Source organism: Belonocnema kinseyi, chromosome 8 (assembly GCF_010883055.1).
Source record: "Belonocnema kinseyi isolate 2016_QV_RU_SX_M_011 chromosome 8, B_treatae_v1, whole genome shotgun sequence".
Classification (NCBI taxonomy): Eukaryota; Metazoa; Arthropoda; class Insecta; order Hymenoptera; family Cynipidae; genus Belonocnema; species Belonocnema kinseyi.
The window spans coordinates 68,918,417-68,937,164 of record NC_046664.1 but is presented as its reverse complement, the minus strand read 5'-3'; the positions used below and the strand labels follow the sequence as shown (position 1 = coordinate 68,937,164).

The 18,748-nt window shown below is 23.8% G+C and overlaps 1 protein-coding gene across 1 annotated transcript in view; it reads right to left on the bottom strand.

Moving 5' to 3' along the window:
• Positions 1–18,256, bottom strand: part of LOC117177690 (translocation protein SEC63 homolog) — a 37,123-nt gene extending 18,867 nt beyond the window's left edge. The window contains exons 1-6 of the mRNA XM_033368545.1: positions 17,883–18,256; positions 17,489–17,591; positions 6,524–6,638; positions 6,336–6,441; positions 1,234–1,457; positions 979–1,140 (exon numbers count right to left, since the gene is read on the bottom strand). Of these exons, the coding sequence (XP_033224436.1) occupies positions 979–1,140; positions 1,234–1,457; positions 6,336–6,441; positions 6,524–6,638; positions 17,489–17,591; positions 17,883–18,006 (834 nt within the window). The 5' untranslated portion in view covers positions 18,007–18,256. The remainder of the gene's footprint in view (positions 1–978; positions 1,141–1,233; positions 1,458–6,335; positions 6,442–6,523; positions 6,639–17,488; positions 17,592–17,882) is intronic.
• Between the last annotated feature and the right edge of the window lie 492 nt (positions 18,257–18,748).

Here is an 18,748-nt window from a genome sequence, read left to right as displayed (position 1 = left end):
TGCTTTCCAGTTCAACTATTTTTTTGTAAATGCAATTGTTTTTGTTTCAAGTTTAATATTTTTTGTTTGAAAATTCGATTATTTTGTTGAAAATTCATCTTGGTAGGTCGTAAATTCGAATACTTTGATTAATTTTAAACTGAAATAATGGAATATTCAATCTAAAAAGGTAAATTTCTACTATTTTGAATTTAAATTATGAATGTTCAACGAAAAAAGTAATGATTAACAAAACTTTTTAACTTTTATCCAACCAAGATGAATTTCCAACGAAAAATGTACCAATTGATGTTTTAATCAAAAAATATTTTTATTTTAATTCAAACACTGTCGAATTCAACTAAAAAATACGAATTTTCAACCATAAATAGAATAATTAAATTTCCAGTGAAAAAAATTAATTTCCAATCAAAAAAGAAAAAGAATTTTCAATAAAATAGGTAAATCCAGTAATATAAATCTACTTTTAAATATAAGAAAAAAACATTGTTAATCAATTTCACATTAAAATTTAAAAAGAAATTGAAGAATGATCTAGAATAAATTCCCGGACTTGAAAAAAAATTTCCTGACATCTCCAGATATATAAAAATTTCTCACAATTCCAGTTTTTCCAGGTGAGTAGACACCCTGATTATTTATCTCAAAATGCAATCCTTTTTGGCCGCAAATTTATCTTTGCAGTTTGAAAATGCAAAAATTTAGTTAAAAACTCAACTATTTTATTGAAAATTTAACCTTTTTTTCAAGGTATAATTTTTAGGTAAAAATTCAAATGTTTGGATTGAAAATTTATCTTGTAGGGTAGAAAAATCATTCACTTAACAAATATTTCATATTAAAAATGCTGGCATTTGCGTCTTAGTGGCCAAGCAAACTAAACAATTAATCAGGGAAAAATCAGAAAATCAGGGAATTTTGAAAAAAAAAAGTTTTTTGCGGCCACTCTGATTTTCAAAGTAGATTCGAACCACTTACTGTAGGAACTTCTTCATTATCAGAAAGCCTCTCGACGATTTCGGTATTGAATCTTTTTGAGAATTCGAAGGAAGCACCAAGAACCATAATTATCCTCTTCATTGACATTGTCGGTGTGTGATAGAAAAACGAATAGTAGAGCTCCGTTGTTGACAGCAGGACCTGGAGGAATTGTTTATATTATATTACCACACGACAGAAGTCGTAGGTTTTTAAATTAATTTGTTTAAAAAATGAAAGGAGCGAGGTAATTACTTGGTCTCCAGTATAGCGAATGCTTCTGTACCACCACATCCCAACAATAGTTGGTAAAGCGACCATAAAAACGAGGGCATACAACCCCAAGACCCAAACTGAATTCTCCTTTTCGACAATCCAGGATGGCAAGGCTATTCCGAAACTCATTGCACCCGGACCATCTGGGTTACCGTATTTTTCCCAATTCTTTCGCGCCTCATCGTCCGTCAAGGCCTGATACGCTATTAAAAATTTAAGAAATTTAAATTAGATTAAAATCCAAATTAAAACCCTATTTAAAGTACAATAATCAAATTGATGGCAAACTTCGGTTAAGAAAAAAAAAGAAACCAACGACCAAATTTGGCAAACAACAAACAAAGAAGGCTCCTATTATAATCTGAACAGATGAAAAAATAAAATTTTCGGCCAAAAATTAAAAAGAGAAAGAAAATTTTTTCTTTCTTTCGTCTTCTTTATTTTTATACCTACCAAATTACAATAAAAAACATTGAATATAAAAAATATAAAAAAAATGAGTACCAAAACGTTGGTGATACAATTTTTTTTTTAATTTTTAATTTTTATTTTCAATGTTTTTTTATTATAATTTGATAGTTATAAATATAAAAAAGACGAAAGAAAGAAAAAAAGAAGGAAGGGGATGTGATTGGTTGCCTTCTCATTTTTATTATTTATTTTTGTCCGAAAATTATTCATTTTTTTTTTTTTTTTAGATTACAATAGGAGCCTTTTTTTTGTTCGCTGTGGTCCAAATTTGGGCGTTGGTTTCTTGTTTTTTTTATACGCTATTTATTAAAAGATTCGATTTAAACTGAATTAATATTCATATTGTGTAAACATTCAAGCTACTACGTAGGATGAATTTGGATTTTTAATTACATTAATTACGGGCCTCACAGTCTCTATAGGATAAAATATAGAGACCAAAGGGTATTTTTTTTTCGCGCTGAACGGATAAAAAATTCAGGATAAAGTCATAAGACTTCAAAACAATTCAAGTTAAATTGAAAAGAATTCAATAAATTAAAAAAAAAAATTAAAATATTCCTCTAATTTTCGTAAATTTTGAATGAATTTAGAGGAATCTAAGGTTAGAACGATAGAAATTCTATTTAAAATTTCGATTCAATGTAAAAATGCATTGAATTCAGTAAAATTGAGTTAATTTAGACGAATACAAATCAATAACAAAAATTCGAGAGATATATAAATAATTCAGAGTAAATTAAAAAAAAATCTAATCTTTGAAACCCTACTAATTTCTAACCCAAGAAGTGATTAATAATTACAAAACCATTTAAGTTAAATTAAAAAGAATTCGATAAATTTAAAATAAAAAAACTCAATTGATTTTCGTAAATTTTGTATTAATTTTGAGAATTTAAGGTTAAAACGATATAAATTCGATTTAATTCTTAAAAATTTTAAACTGTAAATTAAAAAAAAAATCAAATGAATTCAAAACAAATTAGAAATATGGAAAAACTTGATTGAACTTTAAATTTGAAATGAGTTAAAAGAATTTAGGATTTCATTTAAATAAAAACATTGAAAAATTCCATTGAATTAGGGTGGCCGTTTTATGCGACGAAATAAATTCCCGGTCATTTCCCAGCTGCAAATGAAAGCACTTTAAGTGAAACTGTTAAATTTTGAAGTTTTAACATTTTAATTTAAAGTTTTTAATGAAAAAATTTGGTATTCAAGTGCTCAATAATATACGCATATAAAGTTAAAGTTACTAACAATTTTCAATATAAAAAATTATAAATCCACGTTAACATTTGTAATGCTCTACATTAAAAAATCAATAATGAACTTTTAAATTTTCAAAATTATATAATTTTAAGGAATTTTTAGCTAGAAACATCAAATATTGAAAAAATGCAAAATTTTTAACTGAACTTTTTTTAAACTATAAATTCAATGATTTTCTTTTTAAATAGTTCAAACATCCTTCGAAAGCTTCAAAATTTTATTTAAAAATCTTGAGAAATCTAGAAGTTGTTTTAAATTTGTTTTACATTTAAAATTATTTTGGAAATTTTTTCAAAACTTCTAAATATCTGTCAAAATTAATTTAATTTTTCTACAATTTTAAGAAAAACTTACAAATTTTAGAAAATTTCTTTACACTATGGATATATAAATAACAATTGAACATTTATCATTTTTAGGCGAAATTTGAGTAATTTTAAGAGATATGTAGATGTTTTGAAGAGATTCAAACTTAATGCAAAACTTGAAATGATAGCCTAATACAAAACAAAATGTAGATTTTCGTAGATTTTAAACGAAAAAATTAGATTCTTTTCAAGAATTGTGAAAGGCTTCAAAAGAATAAAAACATTCTCTTAATATTCATAAGAAAATTAAGAATCACTTTTCATTTCGAAAAATTATTTAAGAGAATATTTAAACACAATTATCATAAAAGATTCTAGAAGATTTTAAGAAAACTTTCTAAAATTGGCATGATAGTTTTTAATCTTTTTAAAACTCCTAAATATACCTTAAAATTACTCAAATTTTCTCTACAAATGTTCATTTGTAAATTATACATGAAAATTTAAGAATTTCACTTACAAATTAAGCATTTTTCAAATACAAGAATTAAAATGGTAAAGTTCAAAGTTTAAAGGCTTTTCGAAATATTAACGATTCCAGGCTTTCTATGTCAAACAATTCAGTTAAAGATTCTTTACTTTTAAATATTTGGCTTCAATTTACGTGCCTTTAATAAAAATTCAAATATTGCAAAATATTCAATGATTGATTTTTTTTAAATTAAAAATTTTAAGTTGAATGGGTTAAAAATTGAATATTTTAGACTGAAACAATATTTTAAATTTAATAAAATCCATTAATTAAAAATATATTATTATGAAGTTATTTTTAAGTTGAAAATAGTTTAGAAAAATTCAGTCACACGTTCACATTTGTTTAATGACTGAGACTTTCAAATTGAAACAGTTTAAGTTTTAACGTTAAAATCTGAAAATTCTTCAATTTTGAACTGATTTAAAATCGTTTTGTCAACTCGTTTTTGTTCACTTTTTATTACATAAAGTACAGATAATTAAAAAAAAAAATTTATTAAATAAAAATGTTTTTTATGAACAATATTCAACATCAAAGACTTAAATTTTTTATTTGTTCAAGTTTTTAAGAAAGCATTTAGAAATTCTTTAAATTAAAAATACAAATTTTGGATGGAAAATTTTTTAATTAAAAAATTTTTGAATTACGCATTGTAAGCTAAATAATAGCATAATTTAAAAAAATAACAATTCAACTAATTATTTTAAAACTGTTGAAATCGAACGTGGATAGATTTTTCTTCTACAAATTTGTAAAATTCCCGGTCAAAAAAAAATTCACTGTGATTTCCCGTTTTTTACCGATCTCAAAAAATTCCCGGCCATTTCCCGGTTTTCCGGTCCAGCGGCCACCCTGATTGAATTCAATAAAACTGAGTTAATTTAGACAAATTCAAGTTAATTAAACAAATTTGAGAGAATTCCAAAGAAGTCCGGGGGAATTTATAAAAATTAAATCTTTGAAACCCTACTAATTTATAACCGAAGAAATGATTATAGATTTAAAAAATTCAATTTAAATTCAAACGAATGCGATAAATAAAAAAATGCCATTGATTTTCGTAAACTTTGAATCAATTTCGAAGAATTTAAGGTTAAAACGATAGGAGTTCGATGTAATGCACAAAAATTCAAAAAGGTAAATTAAAGAAAAAATCAAATAAATTGCAAACAAATTAGAAATATGGAAAAACTTTATAAACTTAGTAAATTTGAAACGAGTTAAAAGAATTTCGGATTTCAATTAAATATAAACTTTTAAAACTACGAAAAATCCATTGAATTCAATAAAATTGAGTTAATTTAAACGAATTCAAGTAAATTAAACAAATTCGAGAGCATTCCAAAGAATTCAGCGTGAATTAAAAAAAAATCAAATCTTTGAAACCCTAATAATTTCTAAACCAAGAAGTGATTAATGACTACAAAACAATTCGAGTTAAATTTGAAAAAAATCATGTGAATTAGAAAAATGGTCTAAATCGAAAAAATTCTATTGGTTACAATAAATTTTGAGTAAATTTAGAGAAATTTAAGGGAAATCAGAAGAATTAGATGAAATTCATAAAAAATCAAGTAAAATTAAGAAAGCAATCCAGTGAATTGAAAACAATTAAAAAATATGAATAAATTAATTGAATTGAGTAGAATTTAGTGAATTTTTAAGAATTTAAAAGAACCGAGGATAATTTCATAAAAATTCAGGGCGAATTCCAAATTAATTGCAAACAATATTTTAAAATCTCTTCAAATATTTGGAACCCCACGAAATACCTCACTTCCCGTGAATAAATTCTAGGAGATTCATTAAAATATGAAAATCCCTTAAAACTATTCAAACTCTTTAAAGTGCTTAAATCCCTTGAAAATGCTTTTGATTTTTTTTAAATACTCTTGAAGATTTAAAAGTCTTTGAAACCCCCTTCAAACTATTGTAATGAGTACAAAAATTCTGCAAAACTTTTAAAATTTCCTAAAATATTGAAAATCCTTTGAAATCCCATTACACTACTGAAAGCAATTAAAAATTACTTGTAATCTTTTAAAATATCCTAAAATATTTTAAATCCTTTCAAATCTTTTGCAATTTGAAATAATTTTAAAAATCGAAACAATTATATTGATTTCAGTAAAATTGGAGTCATTTTAAAGCAATCTATGGAAAATGAGAAGAACTCGATGAAATTTATTTTAAAAATGTAAATGAATATAAAAAACAATCAAGTGACGTGAAAAAATCCAAAAATATGAAAAAATGCATTGAATTGAATTGATTTTTGCTAATTTTTTCTTTAAATGCCTGACTCTTGGAAACTTTGATCTTCTTAAATTTTTTTAAAGTTCATTGTTGACTGCAAATAGGGTAACATAGGAACCAAATCTGGAAAATAGGGTTATTTTACGGACCTTAACTGAATATAGGGTACAATAGGGGGTATAGGGTCCGATCTGTAAGGCCTGAAATTAAAAAAAATATCATAAAAAAGTTAGAAGTACCTTTTGTCAATTTCATGAAAGCCTTTTCATTTCCTGTTTCTTTGTCTGGATGCAAAATCAGTGACAGTTTGCGATATGCTTTCTTTATTTCTCCTTGTGACGATCCCTAGGGAAAAATGAAATATTTCATATTTTAATTTTTTCTTGAATTTCTAATTCGATTGAGGTTTAAATGTAAAGTGTCTCACCGATGAAACACCGAGGATTTCGAAGGGATCGAAATTTGACATTTCATAGTCGAATTGGTTAACTTTATAGGTCAAAAAGAGTAACGTAATCCATCCTAATAGTATAAGAAATTTTCTGGAAAAGAAATTCATAAAAATATAAATTGTAGGAGTGCAACCAACTTGACAGTCCAGTGATTTAACAAATAAAATGTCACTGTTGTTGAAATACGTATCTATTTTCAGATATAGAAGTTTAAAGAAAAAAGTTTGGGTTTTTAAAAAAAAAAACTTATAACAGGGAAGTTTCTAAAAATTAGCCATTTTTTCTTGGAACAGGTAATTTTTGACATGGAGTGACAATTTCGGAAAATTATTTCAATTCTGATTTAGAAAAAGGGAACTTGTAAAAAAATCTCTGCTCCAAGTCAGAATACCAAATCAAAGTTTGAACTCTTTTATTTGCAAATAAAAATCTGCTGAAATTTGAATTTCTCAAATAAGATCAAAAATATTGTAAATATTTATGATTCAGACTTAAGGACCGGAAATTTGCATAAAGAATTATTATTTGACTTAGAACAGAGCATTTTTTACATAGAACAGGAATTTTGGGAAATAATTTTAATTCCGATAATTGATTGATTTGAAAATCTGATTTTAATTCTATAATTCCTTTACAACATTATCTGCTTCAATATCAGAATTGTAAATTTTATGGCCAATAATTTTCACAAAAAATATGACTTTTTAATAAAATAGTTCAATTTTCAACAGAATCGTTAGTTGAATTTTAGACCTATAAATAATTATTTTCAAACAAAAATATAAAAGTTAAATTTTCAGTAAAAAAATTAATTTTCAAATAAAAAAAAAGGAATTTTCAAGAAAATAGTGAAATTTTGATCTAAGAAGATGAATAATAAGTTCATGCACATTGTTAAGATTTCAAGCCGAAATAATGAACTTCAAAAAAATAATTAAATTTTATAGTAAAGAGATAAACCTTCAAAAGAAAAAATTCAATGTCTAAGAAAACAGTTTAACTTTTACCCAATTAATGGAATTTTTAATTAAAAAAGATCAATTTCTAACCAAATAGTTCAACTTTCAACCAAAGAAATGATTTTTCAACTAAAATTATGCATCTTCAATTTGAATAGCTAAATATTCAGTTAAAAATATTATTTAAAAAAGTAATGATTTTCAACTAAAGAAATGAATTTTCAACTAAAATGATCAATCTTGAACAAACAAAAAATTATTTTTTAACAATGCGGTTCAATCTTCAACCAAGTAGATGAATTGTCAACCAATAAAGATTTTAATTCTGATGAAAAAGCAGATTAATTGAACAAAAAAAAAGACGATTTTTCAATACGGCTTAAATTTTCAACTAGGAAAGATTTTCAGACAAGAGAGAGAAAAATTCAAAACAAACTGTTTAATTTTTAATAAAAAAAAATTAATTCTTAATCAAGATGAATCTTCAACAAAATAAATAAATTTTCAACTAAAGACGACAAATTTTCAACCAAATAGTTGAATTTTGAACCAAACAAATGATTTTTCAACTTAAAGAATGAATAATTAACTAGAAAAATTGAATTTTCAATCAAAAAGAAGATTCTTTTTAACAAGAAAATTAATTTTCAACGAATATTAATTTTCTACCAAAATACAACACATTTTCAACAAAATACATGCATTTTCAACTAAAGAAAACTAATTTGCAACCAAATAGTTGAATTTTTAACCAAAAAGATTAATTTTCATCTAAAATGATGAATCGTTAACGAGAATTATTGAATGTTTAACAACAACAAACTGATTTTCAACCATAAAGATTAATTTCTACCAAAAAAAGACGATTTTTCATGTAAAAACAAATTTTTAAATGGAGTAATTTTTTGTTAAAAAAATTAATTTTCAACACAAGAGATGATATTTTAACTGAAATAATGGAAACTGCCACTAGCGTAGTTACATTTTCAGTTAAAAAAATTAATTTTTAACAAACAAATTTTCAACAAAATAGCTCATTTTTAACAAAAGAGAGGAATTTGCAAGCAACAAAATTAATCGTTTAACTTTGAACAAAGTAATTAAATTTTCATTTCAAAAAGATGAATTCTGAACAAGAAATGTAGTAGTTAATATTTTAAACAAAAACGATTATAATTTTTATTGAAGACAGTTGAATTTAATCAAAAAAGATGATTTTTCAACTAAGGACGGGTTTTCAGTTAAGAGAAAGAAATGGAGGCAAACTGTTGGATTTTTAAGCAAAAAAAATTAATTTCAAACTAAGAAAAACGAAAGCACGCTCTCGAAAAAAAGTTATCTGTTAAATAAACAATTTTTTTATATATATTTAAAATCGTTCTCATATTCAAGAATATTTTCTTTTTTTAATTCAATAATTAATAACCATATCGTGAATTAATATTTTGAATTTAAGCTTAAAACTACACTCTTCAATTCTCTTAAAATCCAATAAAAAATATTTTGAGTGATTACATATTTTAAAGTGAAAAATATAACTTTGAAGCAAATAGTTGAATTTTCATAGAAAAAGATGAAATTTCAACCAAAAATCGAAAGAGGAAAACAAGTTGAATTTCGAACTTAAAAGATCAATATTCAACTGGAATACTTGAATTTTCTACCAAAAAGAAGAATTTTTAAACATGGAAATCAACTTTCAATGAAAAAAAAAACATTTTCTACCGAAAAATTCTATTTTTTAACAAAATACGTAAATATTCAACGAAATAAAAAAATATTTTTAAAAATTCCCTGACATTCCCAGGTACATGAAAATTCATTGACACTTCCAAGTTTTCCAGGTGAGTAGAAACTAGACATCCTGTATAAGGTATGTTGTATTTTTAAATAATGATAAATAATTTTCTGGGTTTTAAAAGTTAGACATCTATTAAATAAAAAATTTATTACAGTTTTAAAATCGTTCTCATATTCAAGAATATTTACATTTTTTTTAAATTTCATCATTAATAATGCAAGCATGAATTAATATTTTGAACGTAAATTTAAAACTACACTCTTCAATGCTCTTAAAATCAAATTAAAAATCGTTTTGTATTGGCTCAGCGAATAAATATTTTTGGTTAAAAGTTTTATTTAAATTCTAAATAGTTAAGTATGAAATTGCAGGGTGGCCGTTTTAATCGACGAAATAAATTCCCGGTCACTTCCCGGGTTTTTCCTGATTCGCAGACATTTTTCACGGCCAATGAAATTAAAAAAATTGAACACTAAAGCTACAAAATTTTCTGCTTGAGATAATAAACACTAAGCTTTAAATGAAAGAAATTTAAAAGTTTTTAATTTAAAAATGTAGTACTCAAATTCTCAATAATTTATGCGTATAAAATAGAAGGTACTAAAATTTTTCAATCTAAAAAAATATAAATCCACGTTATCATTTTCAATGATCTAAATTAGAAAATCAATCAATGAATTTTAAAATTATATAATTTAAAGAATTTTAAGCTATAAACATTAAATATTGAAAAATAAAAAAAATTTTAAGTGAACACTTCTTAAATTAGAAATTCAACTATTTTCTTTTAAATAGTTTAAATATCGTTGGAACTCTTCAAAATTTTATTTCAAAATCTTGAGAAATAAAGAAGTTGTTTAAATTTAAAATTGTTTTGGAAATTTTTTCAGAACTTCTAAATATCTGTAAAAATTAATCGAATTAATCGAATCATTTTCTACCAAAAAATTGAATCTTTTAAACAAAATACGTAAATAGTCAACGAATAAAATAAATTTTTTCAATTAAGTTGTTTAAATTTAAAATTGTTTTGGAAATTTTTTCAGAACTTCTAAATATCTGTAAAAATTAATCGAATTTTTTCTACAATTTTCAAAAAATCTTGCAAATTTTAGGAAATTTATTTAAAATTTGGATTTATAAATAACAATTGAATATTTATTATTTGTAGGCGAAATTTGAGTAATTTTAAGAGATATGTAGAAGTTTTCAAAAGATTCAAACTTAATGTAAAACTTGAAATTTTAGCCTAATATAAAACAAAATGTAGATTTTCGCTGATTTTAAATAAAAAAATTAGATTCTTTTCCAGAATTGTCAAAGGCTTCAAAAGAATAAAAATATTTTCTTAATATTCACAAGAAAATTAAAAATCACTTTTCATTTTGAAACATTATTCTAAGAGAATATTAAAAAAATTTTTCATAGATTTAAACAAAATTTTCAAACAAAATTCTAGAATATTTTAAGAAAACTTTATAAAATTTTCATGATAATTTTTAATCTTTTAAAAACTCCTAAATATCTCTTAAAATTACTCAAATTTTTTCTACAAATGTTCGTTTGTAAATTATGCATGAAAATTTCAAGATTTCACTTACAAATTAAGCATTTTTCAAATACAACAATTAAAATTGTAACGTTCACATTTGTTTAATGACTAAGACTTTAAAATTGAAACAGTTTAAGATTTAACGTTAAAATCTGAAAGTTCTTAAATTTTGAACTAGTTTAAAATAGTTTTTGTTCACTTTTTATTACTTAAAGTACAGATAAATGAAAAAAAAAAACAATTTATTTATGAAATAAAAATGTTTTTTATCCAGAATTTTTAACATCAAAGGCTTTTATTTTTTATTTGTTCGAGTCTTTAAGAAAGCATTTAAAAATTCTTTAAATTAAAAATGAAGCCTAGAAATACAAATTTTAAATGGAAAACTTTTAAAGTACAAAAATTTTAATTACGCATTGTAAGCTAAATAATAGCATAATTTAAAAACAGAACAATTCCATTAATTATTTAAAAACTGTTAAAATCGAACGTGGACAGATTTTTCTTCTACAATTTGTAAAATTCTCAGTAAAAAAAAAATTCACTGTCATTTTCCGGTTTCGAAAAATTCTCGGTCCAGCGGCCACCATGAAATTGGCTAAATAAACATTGTAAATCTGTTATGGTAAGATTGAAAGACAAAATTTAAGGTTGCTCAACATTCCTACACATATTTAAAATTCAAATGGCTCAGGTTTGAACGTTTGAATTTAAATTTGTTTAGTAAGAATCTTTAACTTTGCAGTTGACCAAATTGGAATATTTCATTTTTTTAATCATTTAACTTTGCACACTTCGATTAGAAATATATCAACTTTTAACACTTCTTATTCAAATTAATGTTCGATAACTGCTCTAATTTGATATTCGATAACAACACCTGTCTCCGGTTTTCAAGTTTTCCACATGTTTTAAATTGTGTCAGCTTCAAATTTTTTTCAAGAACGTTCATGCATATTCTATAAGTTTTGAAACGAATAATTTTTTAGAGGTAAAACGAACAATGATTCTTATAGTCTTTACGCAAATTCACCAATTTTGACGAATTTCCTGCGTAATTCAAATATTGTATTTTTTAAATATCGTATCTGTAAAAATAAAATGGGAACTTTTTCGAGAATTAAAAACGTTGATTATTCGGGAAAAAATGCCCTGGAAATTCCAGGAATTTCTACATTTTTCCAGGTATAATCATTCCCAGAAAATTCGTGTTTTTTCTTAAATGAACATTTTTCTTGAAAATTGAACTCTTTTGTTGAAAATGTGTCTTTTTGGTTTAAAAATGTTTGAAGAATCAAATATTTTGTAGAAAATTTAACAAAACAGTTAAATACAGTAAATTCATAACCAAGTTTTAAAATTTAAACGTGAATATAAAAGAAAAATGATTTTAGCCTTACCATAAACGAATTTATGAAAATAAAGATCTAGGACTTTTCCAGGTTTTCCAGAACAAAAAATAAATTTTTCAAGGTACCCTTTTTTTTTTATAAAAAAAAATACTTTCGTGGGACGAAAAAGGTGTCATGTGCGAATTCAAAATCTGATTTTATCGTCAAAACCCGGTTTTTGGTTAAAATTCTTTTATTACGGTGAAAAATCACGTCACTATGATCAAAAATATTTCGAATTTTCCATTCCATGTGTAATAAGCTTTTTTTTAATATAATTGGTTGAAATTTGACTAAGTTATGTAATTTTAAGATAAGTTAAAATTAATTTTTAACAAAATAGTTAAATTTTTAACTAAATTGTTGAATTTTCAACCTAAAAAGATGAAATTTCAACCAAATGATAGCAATTTAAACAAAAAATATTCAAGTTTAAGCAAAAACAGTTGAATTTTCAATAAAAAGAAAAATTTTAACAAGAAATTAATTAGTAGGTATTTTAACAACAAAAACGAATCTGCAACCCAAAAACCGAATTTTTAACAAAGTAGATAAACTTTTCACGAAAGACAAATTTCCAACACGATAGATGAATTTCTTATTAAAATTATGATTAAAATGATGAATTTTCAACAAATAAAAAATAATTTTAAACAAAGTAGTGCAACTTTAAACCCAGAATTAAAATTTTCTAATCAAAAGACAAATTTTCACTAAATAAAGATCCATTTTCAACAAAAAATGTAAGTTACATTTTCAGGTAAACAATTAATTTTACATAAAAAAGAACGAATTTTCAATAAAATAGTTCAACTTTCAACACAAGAGATAAATCTTCATAAAATAAAATAAAATTTTAACAAAGTGGTTCTACTATACGCATGTAGGTGAATTTTCAATTTAAAAAATAAATTTTCAGCTAACAATGGAACAGTTATATTTATAGTTTAAAAAATTAATTAACAAAAATTAGTTTTCAACGAAGTAGATAAACTTTAACAAAGTAGATGAATTTTTAACTGAAATGTCAGAAATTATGAATCTTCAACTAGAATAGTGAAATTCTTAATTAAAAAATTTAATTAAAAAACAAAACAAAATAAGAATTTTCAAACCAAAAAATGAATTTTTAACTAAAATTATGGAATATTCAACGGAAATAATAATTTCATTATCAGTTTGATAAAAAAATTATTTTTAACCAAAAAAGGAAGAAATTTGTAATGAAATAGCTCGTTTTTCAAACCAAAGAAAATAATTTTTTATCAAAATCATGAATCTTAAAAAAAAATTAATTTTATCTAAAATTATGAATATTTAACTGGCATACTTAAATTTTGAACCAAACAAAATAATTTTTGAAAAATGACAATAATTTTCAAAGAAAACAAGAATTTTCTAATAAAAAATTCACTTTCTACCAAAAAAGTCGTTATTTAAAAATAAGAGAAGTGAATTTTCAAAGAAATAAATGAATTTTTAATTTAAAAAGACAAATTTACATCAACAACATTACTTTCGTAATAAAATAATAAATATTACACTAGAATACTTGAATTTTCTATCAAAAAGAAGAATGTTTAAACATGGAGGTCAACTTTTAAAGAAAAAAATCATTTTCTACCAAAAAATTGAATCTTTTAAACAAAATACGTAAATAGTCAACGAATAAAATAAATTTTTTCAATTAAAAAGACAAATTTATTTCAAAATTGTTACATTTTGGACTAGAAAATTTATATTTTCCACCTAAAATGAAACGTTTAAATTTTGAGTTGAAAGAATTAACTTTCAATCAAATTAATGAATTTTTAATTAAAATTATTATTCTTCAACTGGAACAGTTGAATTTTATACTTACCAAAAAGATGAATTTTCAACCAATAAGATTAATTTTCTACAAAAAGACGAATTTTACACAAATTACATGGATTTGAAAAAAATAGTTTTATTTGTAAATAAAAAAATATGAATTTGCAACCAAATAGTTGAATTTTCATCCAAAAAATAACATTTCAACCAAAAATAGAATAATTGAATTTTCCATTAAAAATTTATTTTTTCAACAAAAAATCGGATTTTTATTTTAAAAAATTTCATTTTCTATTGGAATCGTTGCATTTTTAGTTTAAAAATTGATTTTCAACAATGTAGTTACATTTTTAAAAAGAGATAAATTTTCAATTAAACTGATGAATCTTCCAACAAAAAAATTAATTTTCAACAAAAGAGTTCAGCTCTAAACCGCAAATAGTTAAATTTTTAACAAAAAAAAAAGGTAAATTTCAAACGAAAAATGTAAACAAAATTTACATTATAATTCAGAAACATTTTCTCTTCGAAATAATACTTCTACTTAAAAAAAATTAAAGTAAGTTCTTTTTATAAAATTTGGAAGAAGGAACTTTTAAATTGTGACGAATTTCCACATGGAACGGGGATTTTTAAATTCCTTTTTTCTTTAATTCCCAGTTTCAATTCTTTAAAAAAATTCCCTGTTACAAGTGAAATTAAATTTCTTTATGAAAACCACCTGACCTAAAATAAAAATGATAATTACTTTAATTCATAAGTAAGTTAATTTTAGCTTTGAAAAGAAATATACATTTTTATAGTTTAGTTCAATTAAGCGTTAGTTTTTATTTTCAATAATCATTATAAATGTTAATAAAAAGAAAATTTAATTGGAATTTACCATTTTCGCAGTTTACAATATTTACTTTTGTCAATGTTGAAAATTGAATGTTCTTTTTTCACCGTTTATTATTATTTATTTTAATTCATAACTTAATTTTGAAACAAATATCTAAATTTTTCAATAAAAAAAAACAATTTTTAACAAAAAAATGGACTAATTAAACTTTTAGCTGAAAAAATGAATTTTTAAAAAAGAATAACGGATTTTCAAGAAAATATTTCAACTTTCCACCTAAGTGATGAATTTCTAACTAAAATGATAAATCATCAACAAAAATAATTGAATTTAAAAAAACTAATTTTGACTAAAAAAGAGAAATTGTTGACCAAACCTTAGATAATTAAAATTTAAGTGAAAAAATTAATGTTTAACCAAACAGATGAATTTTCAACTAAAAATATCTTATATTAAATTGGAATAAGTGAAACTTTCAATTAAAAAATTAATTTCACCAAAAAAAACTGACTTTAAAAAAAAAATTAATTACATTTTTCAAACAAAGTGATGAATTTTCAAATAAAATTGTAAGTCTTTAACTGGAACAGTTGAATTTTAAATAAAAAAAGGTGAATTTTCCACTAAAACTCATATTTTTCAACATTAATTTCTACCGAAAAAGATAAATTTTCAAATAAAAAAGATCATTTTTCAACCAAAAATTGAATAATTAAATTTTTAGTCCAAAAATGAATATTTGAACCAAAAAGATGAATTTTTAATTAAAATTATAGAATATGCAACTGGAATAATAGTTACACTTTCAGTTCATATGAATAATAATTTTCAACGAAAAAAGAAACAATTTTTACAAAATATAGTTAAATTATCAGCCAACCAATTTTTTTTTCATACACAGAAAAAATAAGTTTGCATTAAAATAACTCTCATTTCAACCAAAGAAATAAATTTTTAATTAAAATGATGAATCTTCAAACAAAAAATTGATTGTTAGCAAATTAGACTGAACACTTGAATTTTTAATCGAAAAGACCAAATTTTAAACAAGAAGGATAACTTGCAAATAAAATTTTTTAGTATTTCAAAATAAAATTGTTAACATTCTTAAGGATCTTAAAACGTTTAAGATTATAAATTTTTTATAAAGAAAAATCTGGAAACTTTCAAGAGAATTGTATTATGCAGGATTTAAAAAAATATTGGAAAACTTCAAATTATTTCAGCAAGCATGTCGAAATTTTAGAAGAACTTAGAAGATGTTCAGACATTTTTTTAAATATTAAAAAAAATTCAAGAAAAATTCAAGCATAATTTATAATTTAAAGTTTGAAGATTCCATCTAATTAAAAATATATAGATTTTTGTAGATTTGAACTGAAATGTGTCAAATGAAAATGAAAATCATAAACTAAAAGTTTCCAGTTTGATATTATATAATTTTAGTGAAAGATCAAATAGTTGAATTTTCAATTTAAAAAAGATGAAATTTCTATCATAATTGTTGAATTTTCTACTAAAATGATGAATCTTTAATATGAATAGTTGGATTTTATTCTAGAAAGATGCATTTTTAACCATAAAGATTAATTTTCTACAAAAAGGTGAACTTTTCACAAAGTACATAAATTTTCAAATAACTATTTTAATTGTTGAATAAAAAATATCAATTTTCAATCAAATAGTTGAGTTTTCATTTTTTTTAAATACAAGTTGAACCAAAAATAGCATTGTCACATTTTCTGTTGAAAATATAATTCTCTACTGAAAGAGTTACATTTTTAGTTTAAAAAAAATTGATTTTCAACAAAGTAGTCACATTTTCAATCAGATATGAAATTTAAATTAAAATAAATCTAACGGAATTTTTTTTTTAATTTTGCAATATTTTTTCTTCGAAATAATCCGAGTGATAATTATTTTAAAATATTTCCGTTCAATGTCAAAAATTCCCTATTCCAAGTTAGGATAAATGAGGAGTAAGCGTACAAAACGTGATAAATCCATTTTTTGAAAAATTGAAAAATCTCAGAGAAAAAAATGACAAAAGGATTTTCTTATAATGGAAAAGAATAAAGACTCAATAAAAAAATTATGATTTAATTAGAGTAAACTGAGATAATCTACGCAATCTGCGACTGTAGATAGAGTTGAAATCACTTTTCTAAATTGAAAAAATTATTAAAATAATGAAAAATTGATTTTTTTTGGGACCAGAAGTAAATTTCCGTTTATTAAATTAAATTCCGGAGCCGATCCTTCAATTGAAAAAGCGATTTGCTGGCAGGTTTGCTGCATGCTCGAATATTGTTATTATTGCCAAAAATGTTAGGACCTAAAACCTAATATCTTTGTTATTTCAAAGTATCTTTCAAATCATTGAATGATTTTTTTTTATAAGGCTCCTCATGTATTTTAATGAAGACAACGAGGCCTTTTTTTACCGTTAGATTGCAATCTAAGCATAACGTCACTTCCCATATTGAAAGACCTTTGACCACGATTTCAATTTTTCCTCTAAGCAACTTTATCATTTTCATAGAAAATATGTATTTTAAATTCAAGACACAATATAAATACTCACTTAAAAAGTGCCCTTGTCTCCTTCCAAGGATCGTTCGACTGCAATATTTTCTTTTTCTTTTTACACCCATCGCAGAAACACTCTTTTGCCAACTGGTTTGGATCTAAAAAAGCGAAATTTAATTAAAAAATTCTTCAAAACAAAAAAGAAAATTCAACCTTAATTTATTTTAAAAAGTTCTACTTTCTTATAAAATGCGTTTAAATTCCTGTCATCGTGCGAGTCTGAGAATTCTCGATTGAGTTTTGTTTACTTAAAGGAAAAGTCGGCTCCTCCAGAAATAATAAATAAATAAAGTCAAAATGATAGAATAACTATTTAGGAATTGCTGCGCATATTAATCAATTATTTATTCTGTCATGATGAAAATTGATACAGGTAAAGATAAACTAACCTGGTTTGGAGCAACGTGGCCACAGGTAATAAGTTGCAGGTACCAAAAGTAGTGCCAAAAATGAGAGAAGGAAGTAGAAAAATGTTCCACCACTCTCGTCATACTGAAATTTCTGTCCGCCCATTGCTCATTAACCATAGGGTTTATTTTACTTCAGTTTTAAGTACAGATCCAGGCAAACATCAGTCAAGTTTTGGTTGAAATTGACCGATCGTCGAAGAGGTTATAAAACACTTTTCTGATTGTCAGCAATGTCAGACGAATTCCAGACGCTAAGATTGCCAACGCATCACCAAGTCACCAACAACCGTTACAAACAGTTATGAACAACTTGGAGCAACTGTGAACAACGAACAACCCGAAAATCGGCAATTCGAGATAAGCCTTCAAACCATTTTTCTTTGACAGGTGTCACGTGACTGATACGATCTTGTTCGACCAATTGGGATCCAGTTGGCGGGAATTCAAATATTTTGCGCCTGATAAAAGATTATAGAATCTTATAAGTTTAAAAATGCTGGAAACAACTTTTTTGGCAATACAATTTTTATTTAGATCGTTTGGCTACAATGTTTTTAAATTTTTATTCTTTAATTTAACACGAACAGTTACATTTTCCACCAAATATATGAATTTTTAATCTTTAAACAATTATGAATCTTCAACCAATAAAATCATTTTTATTGAAATCTGTTTAACTTTAAACAAGTAGTTTAATTTCCGACCACGAATATTAATTTATAAATTAAAATATAATAGCTGATATGAAAAATAACAATATAATTTAATTTTTAATAAAAAACGGTTGAATTTATCCAGGTGGACGAATTTTCTGTTCAAATAGATGAATCTTGAAAACAAGTAGA